This window comes from Rhodamnia argentea, chromosome 8, assembly GCF_020921035.1.
Source record: "Rhodamnia argentea isolate NSW1041297 chromosome 8, ASM2092103v1, whole genome shotgun sequence".
In the NCBI taxonomy this organism is placed as follows: domain Eukaryota; kingdom Viridiplantae; phylum Streptophyta; class Magnoliopsida; order Myrtales; family Myrtaceae; genus Rhodamnia; species Rhodamnia argentea.
This window is the reverse complement of record NC_063157.1, coordinates 21,423,048-21,440,109: the sequence shown is the minus strand read 5'-3', so window position 1 is coordinate 21,440,109 and position 17,062 is coordinate 21,423,048. Positions and strand designations below refer to the sequence as shown.

The 17,062-nt window shown below is 42.0% G+C and overlaps 3 protein-coding genes across 8 annotated transcripts in view; all 3 read right to left on the bottom strand.

The window, feature by feature from the left end:
• Positions 1-395: 395 nt before the first annotated feature.
• LOC115748218 (mini-chromosome maintenance complex-binding protein) overlaps positions 396-17,062 on the bottom strand; it is a 25,899-nt gene continuing 9,232 nt past the window's right edge. The window contains exons 2-15 of one of the 2 annotated variants that reach the window (XM_048283251.1): positions 5,153-5,344; positions 4,567-4,680; positions 4,365-4,472; positions 3,947-4,078; positions 3,826-3,870; positions 3,396-3,515; positions 3,120-3,269; positions 2,730-2,801; positions 2,471-2,584; positions 2,117-2,319; positions 1,885-2,020; positions 1,459-1,686; positions 906-973; positions 396-810 (exon numbers count right to left, since the gene is read on the bottom strand). In XM_048283251.1, coding sequence (XP_048139208.1) covers positions 696-810; positions 906-973; positions 1,459-1,686; positions 1,885-2,020; positions 2,117-2,319; positions 2,471-2,584; positions 2,730-2,801; positions 3,120-3,269; positions 3,396-3,515; positions 3,826-3,870; positions 3,947-4,078; positions 4,365-4,472; positions 4,567-4,680; positions 5,153-5,320 — 1,773 coding nt within the window. In that variant the 5' untranslated portion in view covers positions 5,321-5,344 and the 3' untranslated portion in view covers positions 396-695. The remainder of the gene's footprint in view (positions 811-905; positions 974-1,458; positions 1,687-1,884; positions 2,021-2,116; positions 2,320-2,470; positions 2,585-2,729; positions 2,802-3,119; positions 3,270-3,395; positions 3,516-3,825; positions 3,871-3,946; positions 4,079-4,364; positions 4,473-4,566; positions 4,681-5,152; positions 5,345-17,062) is intronic. The other variant, XM_048283252.1, reaches the window with a different exon arrangement.
• On the bottom strand, positions 5,851-7,190 carry LOC115748145. The gene is made up of 3 exons (XM_030684578.2): positions 6,720-7,190; positions 6,454-6,517; positions 5,851-6,352 (listed from the first exon to the last, which is right to left on the bottom strand). The coding sequence occupies exons 1-3, from the start codon at positions 7,002-7,004 to the stop codon at positions 6,180-6,182; spliced, it is 522 nt and encodes a 173-aa protein (XP_030540438.1). The 5' UTR covers positions 7,005-7,190; the 3' UTR covers positions 5,851-6,179.
• Positions 7,336-12,098, bottom strand: LOC115748144 (potassium transporter 2). Of its 5 annotated transcripts, XM_030684572.2 has the most exons (11): positions 11,648-12,098; positions 11,361-11,489; positions 11,102-11,207; positions 10,713-10,947; positions 10,381-10,626; positions 10,209-10,262; positions 9,684-9,944; positions 9,383-9,435; positions 9,154-9,271; positions 8,792-9,046; positions 7,336-8,625 (listed from the first exon to the last, which is right to left on the bottom strand). In XM_030684572.2, exons 2-11 carry the CDS (start codon positions 11,369-11,371, stop codon positions 7,490-7,492), a joined length of 2,475 nt encoding a protein of 824 aa, XP_030540432.1. In that variant the 5' UTR covers positions 11,372-11,489; positions 11,648-12,098; the 3' UTR covers positions 7,336-7,489. The 5 variants fall into 5 exon arrangements, with proteins under 5 accessions (XP_030540432.1, XP_030540434.1, XP_030540435.1 ...); XM_030684574.2 differs by having other exon boundaries at positions 11,102-11,202; positions 11,308-12,098; XM_030684575.2 differs by having other exon boundaries at positions 11,102-11,202; positions 11,358-12,098.

Genomic DNA, 17,062 nt, shown 5'->3' with positions numbered 1-17,062 from the left:
ATTTCTTCACCCCTTTTTTCACCTCTATTGCCAATTATTTACCCATGTATCAATTTCTCTTGTATAGGAGATCTCTTCATGAAAAACTTCCAATTTTTCCGATTCGACTTATCAACCTTTTAATCCATAATTTAAATTCACATCTTCATGATCTAATTGACCTACAACTAGCAATCACATCCGTAAACTAACATAACATTATCAGCCAAGGAAATGGATCTTGGGTAGCGGATCTGAGTTCCTCCGCAAAATTTCGGAGCAATGAGCTGGAAAACGTGAAGATCTGGAGTTTTGGAAATAGCGTAAGTCGAGAAGATCTGGTCGGGCATGGTCCCGACCCTGTTCCTAGTGCTTCCTAAGCAGGATCATGGAATTGGAATACCTACACTGAGTTCTAAGCTAAAGAGTTTTGACTACCGCATTTGGCAATACATGTGCTGAACGCTTAGAGGAATTGGAGCAACACAACCCAACATCATGGTGCAGTAAAGCAGAGCATCGGTGCGTTCAGCCACAGCAATGTCACTCAGAAGATGTTAGATCCAAAAAGAGTGTCTCGGCCGGACAAAAATCTCGATGATTTAGGCGGCGGAGAGTTATGTACAGACAATGCCATTTCAGCAGAAAGCTTGCAGCATGGAAGTTGCACTTTATATACTTCAGCAATTCTTGCAAAGAGCTGTCATTTGCACACTTCATGCGAACCTCTCCCATCGCAGCCTCTCGAGTTCCTTGACCATATGCCAATGTTCCAACGAAAGAGAGGTTTCGCCGAAACTTAACGACATTAGACGGCCCATTGTCAACAATCTGCAGGGCCGGAAAAGAACGGTGTGTCAATCGAATGTAGCAGTGGAAATGTAAATGTCAACTGAAATAAGAAGAGCAGTTCATCCAACTTCCACCTGCTAAAATCCTGGCTGCTTAGGTTTCGATTGGCTTGCCTCGCTGCAACCAAATCATTCTCCACCACCTGTGCATATAAAACACTCATTGTCTCATGACATTAAAAAACTCCACTGATTTCCCTCCAAAGAAAGAGAAAATTATCCTAGTGTATTGTGTGAAGATTCTTCCCACAAGAATTTCTGCCCATTAGACACATTTTACTAGCAAGAAAGATTTCACGGTTATTAAAAACGACCTCACTGTTGTTAAAAACCCCTAGTGTAACTTTAGAACCCAAGGAAACTGCTTATAGAGCTTACCCAGGAAATATGCAGTAGATTTCAGTTCTAAAACCATCAGAACAATCATGATGGGTATAACCTAGCCATGATAATTTCCATTGATATACTTGCCATATGGTTCTCCAAAAGCAAACATATAACCAAGTCAAAATGCCGACTTTATCTATGGTGCCGGAGAGTGCATGAAAAATCTAATCAATCCAATAAATTATATCCTCGTCCATGCCAAAGAAAAAAAGGCCAATGATAGAGCCAATCAACCTCATACCTTCTGCATGTCTGAGTCAATTGAATGCGATAGTGATCTAACAGTAGCCAAGTACCATCGCCAAGCTTCTAGTGCTTCTGCAGCCACTACTCGGCCGGAAGACACTGAGGAAGGCCGAAAAGGAATTACCAAATCAGCGGGAAAAATATTTGATTTACCCTCAGAAAGGATGAGTAATCGAAAATCAGCTGCCACCTCCATCTTGTAGTACTTAAAATCATACTCCACCTAAAAACCAACACATTCAGACCATCGGTAAGTCTTTACAAACAATGGCGCTATGCGCTCTTGACAAAAAAGTATGAAAACATCATGTGTTCTGCTATAGACTACCATCTACATGCCAAATGCATATCCGGTTGCTCTGGAAAATGATATGGGCAAGTAAAAACACAAGGACATGAAGATAGTTGAGGACAAAATCACCTTTTGATACTCGCTTAAATATTTTAACAACCTAGCATTGTCAACACCCACAGAATTGAGAGTTCCTACTTCCAACTGGGTCTCATCAATTGTTAAATGTGTGCCCTCAGCTAGCTGCATCAACCCGGACACCAATCTGCAGTATCAACCATGTCAATTGTAAAAACTGATTTTCAAGATCCATGGTTACCAACCATGAGAACTCATAAGCAACACAGTAGGCATCTGATACCTATTTCTTTCATAATCCTTTTTGGGTGCAAGTGAAGCAGCATTAAGATGATCAACTGTCAGGGGAACAATAAGTGAAAAAGGTAGGAGGTCCTTGATTGCCAGAGTAAGGTGATCGCCGAAGATAGATACACTTTCTTTGTTAAAGCAAGTGAGATTGACAGAGAGCTTTCCAACTGCAAAATTGTCGATTCGGGCATGTACCTGCTTTTGGAGGATCTAGTTATTGCCTTTCCCATATCAGACTTGAGAAGGAAAACAAAGAAGCTAAAGATTGAGTATCAGACTACAAAAAAGAGAAATACTTCAAAACAAAAGAAAAATTTGCAAAGTTGGCAAAGAAAAGAATACGCACCCTGGATAGAAGATGCAACAATACCAAATGAGCTGCTAAACCATCATTGCCAAGAATGGCTGTAAGATGTGACAGGAGAGTTTCCCTCGCCTCTTTGACCAAATGGGGCTTCAGCTGCAGCACTCAACATAAATCGAAAGTTGAGCAAAAGCAAATGAAGATGCTTGGACATAGAGATTAAGAGATTCAACTTTGGTGTATGCACAATATCACAAAGAGGTGCGGAAGAATATAAAATATTGGTCTTGGCAAAAATTACCTCCAAAGGGGTGCTGTGAAGAAAGTCGTGAGCTGTGAGCTTTCTGTGAACGAGACAATGGAGACGTGGTACCTGAACCAAGACAAGGCAAGTCACAGTGTTTCCTTTTAATTTTTACTCATTCTACATGAGAACGAAATCGTTTAGTCAATTTGCTAGCACGTTTGGCAAAGTTCAAAAGGACAACACAGGTTATTCTGGAGAATACAGTTGAATCATCTGATTTCACTCAAAATTCAGCTGATGGCGTGTTTTAATAGATCTAGGAAAATTCAATCATAAAATTTCCACTAAATGAACTGCTGGATGCCATGCAAGAATGCAGACATGTAGAAGAGGTACAATTTCTATGCATTAGGTAAGAATAAAAGGTGAATTGGTATTCAATACCTTATTGAGGGGCAAAGAGGCCAACATATCTTCAGAAAAGCTATCCAAGAACTCATCATTATCCACTTGGTAATCGGAATCAAAAGTTAGCACTCCAACAAACTCGAAGACGTCATTTAGCTTCAACTCGGAGTCTGAAGAATCATATACCTGTATGACCAATATTTTATTAGATTTAATCAGATTGAGGAGAAAACAGAAGACTTCACCAAGTCAAGGATTTGCATTGTTAAGATTAATGACCAGCTTAGAACCATAAATGTAATATATATGCACCTTAATAAGACAAGAAAGTGAATCTCCCTCTTCTCTGGGCATGGTACAAGCACCGAAACCAGTAGTCTCGGCTACAGGTTCTGGCAACCGTAAGTTCTGATAAGCGTGTCCATCCTCCCTCTATCAATTCAGAAATATTCAACAATTAAACTACTCCTCTACAGCCTAATTCGCTGCTGAAGTTCACAGAGCTTAGGAGAACATAGACCAACGAACCATATGAACCCTACAATTGACCCGTTTTTGCTTAGACAAGAAATATCTTATTCTTCTCATCATAAACCAGCTATCGACTCAAACGTAAGTCATGAAACTAGTAAACTAAATTAGACTGTTGATTACTTCGTTCAAAAGACATGATGCTACGCTTCGTTGCAGATAATAGGTTAAAATAAACAGATCATGAATTAGACAAATAATGAATGCTTACCAATTTTTTGACACCAGAAGATCTTTGAACGCCATCTTCTGAGGTCTGTCAGTGCAGAACACATCAGATATGTGAAAACAACAAGATGAGAAGAAGAAAAATGGGAAGCAGCCAATTCTACCTCTATATCCATTTGATCAATATCTTCATTATCTGCTCTCCTGCGCTTTTCCCCGTGTTGGGATGTCTGGCCCACAGGTCGTGCAACAACAGTTCCTGAGGAAGTGTCAGCCCAGGGATTCAATCCTGGAACCTTAAGGTGCAAAGAAAAAGAAGAGAAAATCAGCTTATCAACAAAAGAACTTTGACAAAAAAAAAAAGAGACAAAAGAAGAACTTGACTCTAACTCCTTCGCAAAGTAAAAAATCCAAATATTTAACTTAGCTTTGCTCATTTTTATTCTCTAATGATAAGATGTTTCTCAGAAGCTAGAAATGAAATAATTGGTTGAAAGCAGCCAAACAAAGGGGTAAACAATGCTTCAGGGCAATGCAATGAAGAAGAGACAGAAGTTTTGGGATGTTCCTAATGAAACTCACCTGGATACAGTAAAGCAAGTGGCGTTCCCAGATATGCATATCTGGTGAAGAACCCATAGGGAACTGAGAGACATCCCTGTATTTGTTTGTTCTCCATAAAGAGCCATCCTGGGCAAAGTGCAACACATTATGTTAGTTGCATTTGTTTCATGTACGCAAAGTATGCAGCAATCACATCTTCACAAGGTCTACCAAATATTACCTTGTAGGCACCAGCATAGAATTCATTCCCCAACATGTCTTGTATCATACCACGAAAGCGCACAAGTGTGTTGGGCTGAACATGTCCGATGTTTTTAGCATTAACGACCGGAACCTACAGTGGAACAGACCAATTGGACCATAACATTAACTCCAAAAGAACTTAAGTCCATTATCAGCTAAATAAGGCTTTTCGAGTCCTTCCTTATGCAATTGGGTGCTCCAGAACTACTTCCACTAAATTAAAATACGCAAACTGCTCTCTGACAACTTGCGCTTTCAACTAATTTTGCTGATCAACCAATTCAGCATATGTCAAGGAAGCTAAAACTTGCGGGCTAGAAACTAGAATTTTTCACAATCACAGTGGAAGGGCGAGCAACTTCTTTAGACGCTTCGAGAATCTCCTTAAGTTTATTCCATTTAAGTGACTCGCGATCAGGCCCAAAATGAAGTCAAGCAAGAGAAATAACAACTCAATCCCTAAATTATATGGGATTCCGAATGCCCCAAGGCAAATCAGAGCTAGATACGAGACTTAGAGGCGCGATATATGGCGATTAGAAATGACGACACCGCATCCTTACTTGAGAGAGAGCGCCTTGATCGAAGAGCACATCGCGGAAGAGATCGCCGGCTCCCCAGTCCTTGCCATTGAGAGCGGCCGGATCGGCGCCGGAGGCTATAGCCTTCTCGAACGTGAACCGGACGGCTCCCAGCGGGTTCGCCAAGCAATCGTACGGTAGCCCCACCATCTCTTTATCTCTCTCTCTCTCTCTCTCTCTGGGAGACTCTGAGTGAGTGCGTGCCAGTGAGCGAATGAGCGACGCCGATTTCTGAGGCTGGGCAGTGGAAATAAGGCGCGATTTTCCCGCCAAATAGCGGGGGCTTCATTCCCGCCATTTTCGGAGGCGACTCGCCCTATAAGGCCCACGCAGGGCCTGGAATATATGGGCCCAATCCCAAGAACCTGGGCCTCCATTCTCGGCCCATTTTTAGAATCATTGATTGTGATCAACACTCCCGACGGTGGCTTGTGCTAGCCCGATCGATGAAAGGGCATGTGCAAATTTGAACCAATGCCTTGCCTAAACTTTAGGCTTCGCTTAGTCGGGCCGAAGGTCGGTGCAAAGGATCATATACACTGAAGCCGGCGGATATTATTGAATTTTACGCAAGGGGTGCCGGTAGGCCTCAGCGAGCCTAGCCATTTTGGGCCCGACACTTTATGAGTAGCGATGATCATATATCTATCAATATGACTAGTTGCTATTTCTGTATATTAACGCAATTTTAGCTCGTCCCGTCATAAAATAACGGATTTGAGCTTAAAGTTCAATCATTTCTTATGAAGCGACACGGTCCAAGAAACTAAACGGAAGTGACATTTCACCCGTGTGTCAAAAGATAAAAACAATCTATATCCACTCGAAAGGTATAGCCTATCCCCCAACAGCAATTTGAAGACTTGGATAAGAGCAATCCTGATGGTGACATTCCGGAAGAGAACATGCATTTCAGACAACGTTGGGTACTATTTGGTCTACCAAAATTATGTATGACAATACAACTAGAGAAGGAGATTAAGGAGCAGCTTCCAAGTTCTCCTCTCTGTTATCTGGAGAAGAGCCTGGTGAAGAAGTTGCCTGATGACTTGGAGTTGTCCAGGCAAGCGACATGCGCATATCTCCCAAGCTTGTCCACCTGCCTCGGCTCACCCTTTGTGTCCTTCTTGCATATCTTGCACGTCTTGTCCACCCACCCTTCTTCCACATATTGCCCATCCACTGATCCCCACAAATGCAAAAGAAGAAAGCAGGCTTGAGCTTCAGGAATCAATGCTCTAGCGGCCGGAAAAACACATGAAATTCATGAACGAAATGTTCACCTTCGATGTACGATTTGAAGAAATCCTTGTATGTCCCTCCAATCTTCCTTCTGAGAGCCCCATACTGCACAAAATTCATCAATGGCCCGTTACCAATAGCAGCATAAACTTCTCATAGGCAGGACAGTGGGAGAGAGCACTGTGGAAGCAACACTTTGTATTTGCTGAGCTAATAAAGATTGAACATTTACAAGCACATGTTTGCATACGTTTGAAAAACAAAATAAAAAAAATGGAAGATTTGAACTTGGAGAGTCAAATCGGACCTGCTCTCTGGACATCCTCTCACCGGACCGAGTGGCCGCTCTGGCATCTTCAAGGAGATCCGCATCTTCTGTAGACCTCACTTGAGCAAAGTCAAGAGCGTCGGTCACACTCCCGAACAGAGACTGCTTGCTCTGCTTCTTCTTCTCGCCCTCTTCCTTCTTCCCCTTCTCCGATTGAGCCAAGACCCTGAACTTACAATTACTAATCCTAACCCCTCTCGCAGCATGTGGAAGATAGCCCAAAGTGGTGGGCGAAGATGGCAAGGGAAGGGCTCTCAGTCCCATGCTTTTTTGCCCCGTTTCTCTTTGTTACCCTGAATAGCTAGGTCTCTCTACTCTGCTTCGGTCTTTTATATGTTGATCGCTATGAGTTTGTGCGTGCATCCTGTCAGTTTGAGGGGAATCACTGGACAAGAGAACAGGAGATTTCCATGGTTCCTGATGAACTACGTGGCTCTCTGTCATACTTTGGAAAACCAAAATTTTAGGTTAGAAAGCTTCAGGATTTTGCCATTTTTTGGGAGCCTCAAGTCCAGCGTGTCAGAAACATCTATGGACCAGAGACGAATGGCCCATAATTGCTTCAGAAAACCAAGAGAGAGAGAGAGACTTCCCATTTCATACTTACAATTGCTGAACATTTTAGATTCCATCAAAACTTAATGTCGATGGAAGTAATTACAATTCTGCAGGGTTAATCAGTGCGCTCACTGTCTTCCTCTATTAAAATGAGGAGACAAAAGACTACCATATACCAACTAGAATGGCTTTCACACTACATAAACCATGCCAACCTCAAGAAGTGACGCTGGAGGCACTCTAAGCACCACGTCCGTGCCTCTACAGTTCCTCCTGAGGAAGTTATATCCGAAATCGATGGCCAGCCTCTTCAGGATCGACGATCCTTGCTTCGCCCGGACGTGGGAGTGCCCGAGTATGAACGCAGTCCCAGCCTGTTGAGCCTCTGCCAAGTCCCCTAGTTCTCCCCGCATGGGCGAGTCATGTTCCATAGCATTGTTTTCCGAGGCATTGTCATTGTCAACTGCGAACCTCACTCTTCTTTGTCTGACATTGACGGGCTCCATTTCGACTAAGTCAGCTACTCCACCACTCTCCGTGCTCGGAAACCCGACAGACACGCTTGCTGGTTCCAGGGTCCCATCAAGCTCGTAAAGTGGCGCGCTGGAGAGCACTGCTGCCATCCCGATCACTGTCAATCTGCACTCACTTGACGAAGCATTTGAGTGAAGCCCGTCATCCTCACCACACGAATTCGTACAGCCCCGAGCGCGATTCCAGTCATAGCGGATGAATTCCGCCAGCCGGTCAATGAGATCGGACTCGAAGGAATCCACGTCCTGGTGGACGTCCCGATATCCATACCGGACGATGCACCTGTAAGACCGATGAGCTGCGGGGCCCACACGGCCAACAAGATAGCGCTCAGCTGGGGGCACATATGGGACAGGGACCGACTTTACACAGACGAAGACAAGGACGCGGTGGAAGGCTGGGAGATTGGTGACGAAACGGGAGAAGTTAGCCGGGATTCCTGAAGTGAGATCAGTGAAGACAATGCCAATGCCGGGGACTCGAGCGATTCCCAAGCTCGGACCCAAGGCTAAGAGCCACTCCAAAGAGACTTTGTTGTGGAGGTCATATTCATATTTCTTGACGGTGCCATAATGCCAGACTAACATGATGGTCATCAGGAAAAGGGCCAGAAGAATGGGAAGCCAAGCGCCTTCAGTGAACTTGGTGAGTGATGCTGAGAAGTAGAGTAATTCGATCGAACCAAAAAACAGTAAGAAGGACAAAGCAACAATCGGAGGTTTGTGCCAGCATAGGATAATGACCAAAGAAGTGAGGCATGTGGTCACTAGCATCACTGCCATAACTGCCAGGCCTGCAAAAGGTTGAAACAAGTTGATTTCAGAAACTCAATCAACAAAAAAGGCTCAATTCAGACAGTGAGACAATTGGAAGTAAAATATGAACCAACATCTTGCTACATATTTGGGGTTGTCCTCTATGGATCTTAGACTTACAGACATACCAAAGGTATAGCTTACCTGAGGCATTTCCCATGTGTTTTATGTCTCTAAAGCCAATAGTCACAGCAATGCAGAGAATCATGAGCATCCAATTGATCTCTGGAATGTAGATCTGCCCGTGAATCTTATCTGATGTATGAACCACCTTAACTCTTGGGAAGCAACTGAGGGATTGACTCTGGTTTATGATGGAGAATGTTCCGCTTATGATGGCTTGGCTTCCGACAACGGAAGCAAGAATAGCAATTATAAGTACTGGCCATCTGACACTTTCTGCCCCCAAATATTTCAGTCAGCCATAGCTTTTATTAGTGATTCATCAGTCCCACACGTGGAACAAATTGCCAGTCTAGATTTATCCAAAATCATGAAAACTTTACCTGGAACTGCGATATAGAAGCTAATTTGGTCGCTGTTGTGGTGATGCTTTGACAGGTAAGCAGCTTGACCCATATAGGCCAATATGAGAGCTGGATAAACTAGAAATGTGAAAGCAATCTGCAAACGATATACAGAATGCTTACCGTCAACCAAGAGTTAGTGCTTTCCAATGAAAAGGTCAATTACTCTATCACCTAGATCAGGCAAAGATTTAAGGCAAAGTAAGACCTGGATTGCTGTATAGGAGAAGTGTCCAAGATCAGCAAACATTGCCTCTGAACCTGCAGATACGATAAATGATTAATTAGAATCAGTTTCTATTGAACTATGGAATTTCCTTAAACACTCGCGACTAGACCAAGTCTCTGGACAAATGATGGGTCTTTGCCTTTGTTCATGACCAGGGATAAGATATAATGAGAAAATGAGGACTACACAGAAACAGACTACATCTTGATTAAAACCCTCCTGCCACATAACTGCTACTGAAAATCTTGAGAATGACCTTGCAAAAGCCCCTAGATCTTACCTGTTATGCACAATAAGATGCCTCCCAAAGACATCCATCCCCCCATTCTCGTCTTCCTCAAGAAACTGAACATGTAATAAGGTGAAAGTGCCTTGTAGACATGGGGGTTCCACTGAAAAATGTTATACAAGCCGAGGGCACTGATGCATAGTAGCCAAATCAAAACGATCGGAGCAAAGAAGAATCCAATCCGATGTGTGCCATAATGTTGCAGGGCGAATAGGCACAGAAGTATGACGCAAGTGATCGGGATCACTGCATCTGCAAAAAGGAAAATTTCATTATAGATGATACGAGTAAAATTGTAATATTTTCTTTATGGGTACTTCAAAGTAGCCTTATGAGATTGCCAAATCATACTCCCTCCACATTGTAGCTGCTCAAAATGAGGCAGAACAAAATGGAGCTCAAAATATTTTTGTCTGCATAAATTACACTAGAAGTTCCCGTTAAATTGAAACGGTGCATCAAAGAGGCATATGTTGAGATACGTAACATACTGTTAACACTTGGACTAAAACTTACATTCATGATGTGCCTTGGACATGGAAAACTCAAGCCCAGAAACGGCAGAGAAAACTACATTAAGCCACGATAAAGCAAATTTGTCAGAGAATAGAGAGATTGAAGCTGCCAATAAGAACATGAGTTCTTTCATGTACTCGAGAATCTTCAATTGGGGAATGAAAAAACATACCAGAAATCGCAGGTGTGAGCACTCCATCTCCAATTACCATGCAGGTTCCCAAAAGGACCAGTATCAACAAAGCAGTGTGTAAGGCCTTGTGCTTCTCGAGCAATGATTTCATCTTCGAGCTGTTTCTGGTCGCAGGATGGTGCTCCAATTTATACGTAGAGACTGCTTCATCGGCAGCCTGCCGGTTCGGTAGAAGGCTCACTCTGACATGCCGGCATATCAATGAATAGAGGGCAAATGTTCCACCTTCAACATCATGAGCCAAATGTTTATAATTGGGGATGGAAAAAAGCGAATATGAACAAGCATCAATTAGCTGTTTTGGCACTTACCCTCCCCATTATCGTCTGCCCGAAGAACAATAAAGACATATTTGAATAGGGGAAGCAAAGTGAGGGTCCAGAAAACAAAAGAGAGAACACCAAATATCTCTTCATTGGTATCTGAATGTTGAATATCTTCAGCAAATGTGCTTTTGTAGACATAGAGAGGAGATATGCTCAAGTCTCCATACACCACACCGAGGCTTTGATAAGCTAGAATCCAAATCGTCTTCCAAGACTCTTTCTGAAAAGCCATTAGCAGGCAACCCGAAAACAAATCAGCACCTCTCTAGAAGAACAGTAATCTGGGCAACTCCACAAGCTGAAATAGGCTTGAAATTGCACAAGAATTTGATGTAAATATTCATGTTAATTTGAGGCGAGATAAATGCACCAACCTTTGAAGAGTCCCGGCACTTGCCACAATCAAGATCCATGAGTCTCAGATGTCCCCGCCTTCTTAGGAGTTTCTGCTGGTGAAGAAATGAAGCTGCCGAATCTGCATTTGAGTAAGCAGAATTTCTCAGCAAGCAAGACAGGAACTTTGCAACTTGAGAGATAAATGAAGCATCAAACGAAAAGTTAGGAGGACATTCATGCTCACGTTCACCGCAAAAGAAAGAAACAGATGAAGGCAAAGTAAAAGCAGGACACCGTCACTCTCTCATAGTCACATCCCCATAAATTATATCAGAAAACAGGCCATGGTTTTATCTCCGGAGCCCAGAAGAAGAACGAAATCAAAAGCAGAGCAACCAGACGATTTTGGCTGGAGCGCTTGAGAAACTGCGATTTAAGATCACATTCTGAAGTCTTCATAAATGTAAAAGGGCCCTCTTTTAACCACTATGAAGGACTTCATAATGACAATGTTCGCTCCATGGCTTTTCATTTTCTGTAAATTCTTTTTTTATGGTACCCTTTTTCTTGCATAAGAGTTCAACCTGTTTCTCACCATTCGGTTGCTGTCGCGTCGATCAAGAATTCCAAACACAAAATGACAGAAGCCATCAAGAAAATAACCCAAATGGGACAACGGACGAGGAGGCGAAGCTACAGTGCGAAAGATTCGATTTTGACGGTGTTTTCACTTCTCTTGCTTCTTCAACACTCAGGATGTTGAAGTGATGGCGATGAAGATGAAAATTGAAAGGGCACAATCATGTGATACGACGAACAGTTACATCCGAAGGAAGAAAGTAACTGCCCAACTAGTGAGCGCCCACGAAAATTAAGCTGGTTTTGAGGGACACCCCACCCACTTTTTCTTTTCTCTCCCTCCATAAATAGAAAACTTACGCTTCCGCTTTCTTGTCAATTTCAAAATCAAATTGTCCATCTTCTCATGCAAAGAAAGCCAGTCACCGAAAATCCCACCAACCCCTCCTTGGAATCATCCTTTTCTTTTGCCGGAGGTTGAGCTTAAACTAATTTGAGGGAGAGAAAAAAGAAAAGAGAGAACCCAACACTAGTGTCATGGTTTCCTTCTTACCCATCACCTACTTTTAGCATTCACCATTCATGTAGGGTTAGCAAAACGCCAGAGAAACCTCAACTCTCTTGCCAAGAACGACAAAAGGAAAGAAAACCAATACTCTAAGTATCATATGTTTACTAGAAGCTAATTCTAAAGGCGGGCATTGCACATTTCAGATTGGACAGCACACTAAGCATTCCTTGAGAACAGTTTGTGCAGATTATGATACGAGAAAAGCGAACTCCAAGGATTGTATTTTGCCAACAAGTGTGCGAACTACCTTAAAAGCGAGAACGGATAGGTTGAATGATACATCGGACATGAGGAGTGTTGAATTATGTGGGCAGAAACATGTGATCCTCACACAGCAGTTCCATATGGGAATGAGGCCTGAACATGCTGACTTCTTTTAAGACATATCCCCCTCTCTTTTTTTTTTTTTTTTTTTTGGGGGTCAAAACATCCCCCTCTTTCAAAAAAAAGGCACTTTGGCACACCAGCCTTTTCTCTAGCCCCTATTGCTTTTATCCCCGCTTTTTGCCCAATTTTTCTAAGATCGGAGTGCCTAATGGAACACCCTTGGGGCCCACTTTTTTGTCCTTTTTCTCGAGATTCAGCCAAACAACGTTCTTGCCATTGCATGGTGGTCCATTACATTGGGTCTGAGCTCAAGGCTAGAGGGGATATTTATCTTCAATGTGGGCAAAGCCACGGTCCCTTCCATCCATCTTTTGCAGAATTCATTTCTTTCCCGATTTGGTCAGCTCCCATCCAGAAATCGGGACCTGAAAGGACCGATTTCTTGTTTCTGGGACCGGAAATTGGACCTGACTAGATCGACCTGCTCAATTCCTGGGCAATCCAATAAAGCCGATGGATTATTAATAAGGGTGAGAAACAAGAATTTTAATTTTAATATATTAATCAAAATTAGGTTTACATTAAAAAAAATGACTATTGGTTTACATTTAATGAATAGAAAATAATTAGTTCGGCCTGGTTCGCTCAAAATCTGGAATTTGATGAAAAAATCACCGGTTCCAAGTTTATGGAATTGGGAACCGGACCAAAAAAAAAAAATACCAATTTCAATTTTACGGAATTGGGGATGGGACCGGCGCCCTGAGAACCGGACCGAACGGATCGGTTCAATCTAGTCCTAGCGGTTCCTAATTTGGTCAGTCTATCTTGCTCACCCCTAAGTAATGATGGGCATTTCATTGAAATGCCAATATAGGGGGGACGAAATCGCGTGTATCTCGTTTAAGTGAATGAGCTAGGGACCTTTAGCACTCGTTGAGTTATTCGGAGTGGCGATCTCTTGTGCACTTTACGACGGATGTGAAAAGCTCGTGACAATGCTTAGAGAAACACCCAAGATCCAAGTACCAACGAGAAGACAACTGTTTCTTGGGTTTGCTAATCTGGTTCGTTGGACGTGACACTTCCGAGGGGAAACAAATGAAAGCATCAGAAAGAGAAGCGGGCGAGGAAGCACTGCATAAGACTCGACCGTAGTTTTCGAGAACAGTTCGAGATCGAGAGAGAGAGAGATGGAGCTCAAGACAATGGCCTGGCGGGGATCTTGGCCCGACGCTTCCGAGGTTAAATTAATCGACCGCGTACTGTTACAAAGCTTTAGCAGCCACCGACAATGGCGGATGTTTGTCCCACGCCCTGAGTTTAGAGAGAGAGAGAGAGAGAGATTAAAATATATTGAGAGAGAAGAAGTTGGTGAAGCTCGAGATGGCGATTCCCTGGAGGAGGGCTTTCAAGAAAATGATTACGTATTGTATAAAACCTGCGTACCAGATAATCTGGAGAGAATGAATCAGCAAACAAAATCAATGAGCCCGAGAACTCGTTTCTTCGCAAAATAAATCAAAACGAAATAGAAAAATAGGAGAGAAGAGATTCTGACAAATTAAGGCATTTTCGTGATTTTTCCAATTAGGACGGCTGTAGCACTTGGCATTGAAACCGAAGGTGACAGTGTGTCGAACACTGACATGCATGGGGGAGGGGGGCAGCCTATCATTCTTTGCCACGTGGCGTACATTAGGTTGAATCAATCATAAGCATGTAAGATTACATACGAGGTAATCGGCTGTTCGAGCCCATTTTCTCACAATTCATAGTTAACCAAATACAATACTTTTCGTCTCCCTTTTCTGCCGGACAACACTTTCGTCATGTTAACCCTGGAATTTATCTGAAAAGCCTCATGACACTAGTCTCGTACAATCAAGATATTTAAAATGAGGTAATCGTTGCGGTTTGTATGCGTAAATTAACGTGAAACGTGACAATCTTTTTATCGAGAAATAATATACCACATTTCATATTGATGTATCGATAAAAGGAAAAAAAAAAAGTACTCATCTACTACATTTCAAGTAAATGTACATACAATCATCGATGTGATAGAAAATCTGCTTAATCCTACAATGAGCATATTTTTCGAATTAGTGTAGGACCAACGATATATTTTACTATGTCGATATGTGCAATCCTCGCTTTATTTCCTCCTTTTTTTTCCGCTTAGTAACGAGACATTTCACGATAAAAAAAAAAATTCCTAGTTGCCACAATTCCTACCCAACTCTATCCCGTATGTCACTTCGAAACGCAGGAGAGGCGGAATTAGTAGCGAAGCCCGTTGCTCTCAGGTTACTTCTTGCTAATTAGAGTAAGAAAGGAGGATTAGGGTTTGCTTCGAGGGTTATTGCACTGGCAATTTGAGGGATTGCTATTCTCGATACAAGAGCATAATACACGATTTGAATGTAACACGAATTTACCTAGAGAAAGGCGACCTCAACACCGCGCGAGTTAGATAACAACGGAAACATTTTAACCCAATTTTAACGAGAAAATTGATCACGCCAGATTAATTTTGTGACCTCGTAAAATAACAATAATATGTGTGTGTATATGTAAAATCGTAAGTGTCGTTTCATTGTACATTTGCCAAATTGACTATTTGAGTGAGAAAAGTGTCAAAAAAGTCCCAAAATTATTGCATTGGTGCCAATTCAATCATAAACTATTTATTGGTGCCAATTCCTAAACCTTTTGCATTTGTATCAATTGAGTCATAAACTTTTTGCATTCACGTCAATTGAGTCAATCCGGTCAATTTTAGCCAGAAATAGCTGACTTGAACGATGGTTGTCCTACGTGGCACAATTGGCACCGACGTAGATATTTTTTTAATATTACTTTAATTTTTTTTAATATTTTTACTAGTTTTTGTTTTTTCTTCTCTTTCTTGCACTTTCTTTTTTCTTTTGATTGGGGGCCAGCGAGGGCCATGGCGCCCTCGCTTGGATAGATATCGTGAGGGTCGATGGCCCTGGCCTGGGACCAATAGGATACAATCGACGACTCTTGCCCACCCCAATAAAAAAAAGAAGAAATGTAATAAAAAAGAAAGAAAAAAATCAAAAAAATAATTACAAATGTTAAAAAATATCCACATCGACGCTAACTATACCACGTTGGACCATCGGATGTCCACGTTAGCGATTTCCGATCAAAATTAATCGGATTGACTCAATTGACACAAATTCAAAAGGTTTAGGACTAAATTGGCACCAATGCAAAAGGTTTATGACTGAATTGGCACCAATAAAAAATTTAGGATTGAATTAGCACCAATACAAAAGGTTTAGGACTGAATTTGCATCAATAATAGTTTACGACTGAATTGGCACCAATGCAATAGGCTTTGGACTTTTTTGACACTTTTCCCATGTTTGACTCGATTATCTCACTTTATTCAATTTCGTCCTTTCTTCTTTTCCTCCTAATTCTTAGGGTTCTAATCAATTAGCCTGCTAATTAAATTCCAAATGAAGACTTCCCGTCGGCCGTCGGCAACATGAGGTGTGATATCGACAACTAGACTTGCTCTTCATTCCATTGTAACTTAGGTTTGAATATTATGTGGCTTGGCTACTCACTAGGGACACCAAAAATAATGAGACGTCCTTCTCGCTTCAATAAAACTTAGGCTCAACAATTGACGAACTTGAACATGTTACCCGATTCGAGAAAGTGCTCCATCAAGGCCTCAGCTAATTCAACCTGTTCAATTTGGAAATCTTCCTGTAGCTAGTGATCTATGCAGATGCCTCATCTTATGGCAAAACTCGACCGCCGAACAACCTTGGGGCCATCGCACTATATGTTTACGCAAGCGTGTTAGTATATCTGGCGTGCGCGTCGCACTTCTATCATACGTAATTAGAGGCTTCTTCTAACTTTCACGAAAGTTGACATCGCATAGCTAACTAGAGATAACGAGAGGTACTGTGTCCATCTAATTTGATGATACGAACCGACTAAGGATGTGTATTGATCGACTCATTAAGGTCTTGACACAACCTCGTAATCATCCTGGTTCATTCCTTTTGAGAAATCCCACGACTTGAAAGCCACCTATCTAGTCCTCATTTAACCCATGTTCGCGATGGATAGACCAGCCAATCGATGCAAATAAGTGCAATTAATCTTGATGACGGTGGCTAGTATACTCTATTCGATTAGTTTAGCTATGTACATACTTAGTGAATCTCCTTTAATTTATTTCTAAAAACAAAAACGAAGGTCGTGGTATTCTAATCGACTTTAGGTTTACTAAGTGTTGAATAGATTGATTAAAATTGCTTATAAAAAAAAATCAATTGGACCGGATTGGGTCCACGACAACAATGATAAAAAAAAAAGGTCAAGGGTTATCACATCCATCTCAGCTCGCAAAGCTTTTGCATGAAAGCACTTCCCATTCTTATCCAACGAGCTTAACATAAGACTTAACATTAGGCATTCATACACCGTACGTACTGTTTGAATAATGTAAGAAGTTGGAGCCCATAAG

Excerpts from the sequence above, each read along its gene's own strand:
- LOC115748145 (XM_030684578.2), bottom strand. The coding sequence starts at position 7,004 with ATGGGACTGAGAGCCCTTCCCTTGCCATCTTCGCCCACCACTTTGGGC. Across the intron at positions 6,518-6,719 it reads AGAGGATGTCCAGAGAGCAG|TATGGGGCTCTCAGAAGGAA; the intron begins GTCCGATTTGAC and ends AATTTTGTGCAG. Across the intron at positions 6,353-6,453 it reads CTTCAAATCGTACATCGAAG|TGGATGGGCAATATGTGGAA; the intron begins GTGAACATTTCG and ends TGTGGGGATCAG.
- LOC115748144 (XM_030684573.2), bottom strand. Across the intron at positions 10,948-11,101 it reads AGTGCCGGGACTCTTCAAAG|AAAGAGTCTTGGAAGACGAT; the intron begins GTTGGTGCATTT and ends ATGGCTTTTCAG. Across the intron at positions 10,263-10,380 it reads GCTCACACCTGCGATTTCTG|TTTTCTCTGCCGTTTCTGGG; the intron begins GTATGTTTTTTC and ends GGCTTAATGTAG.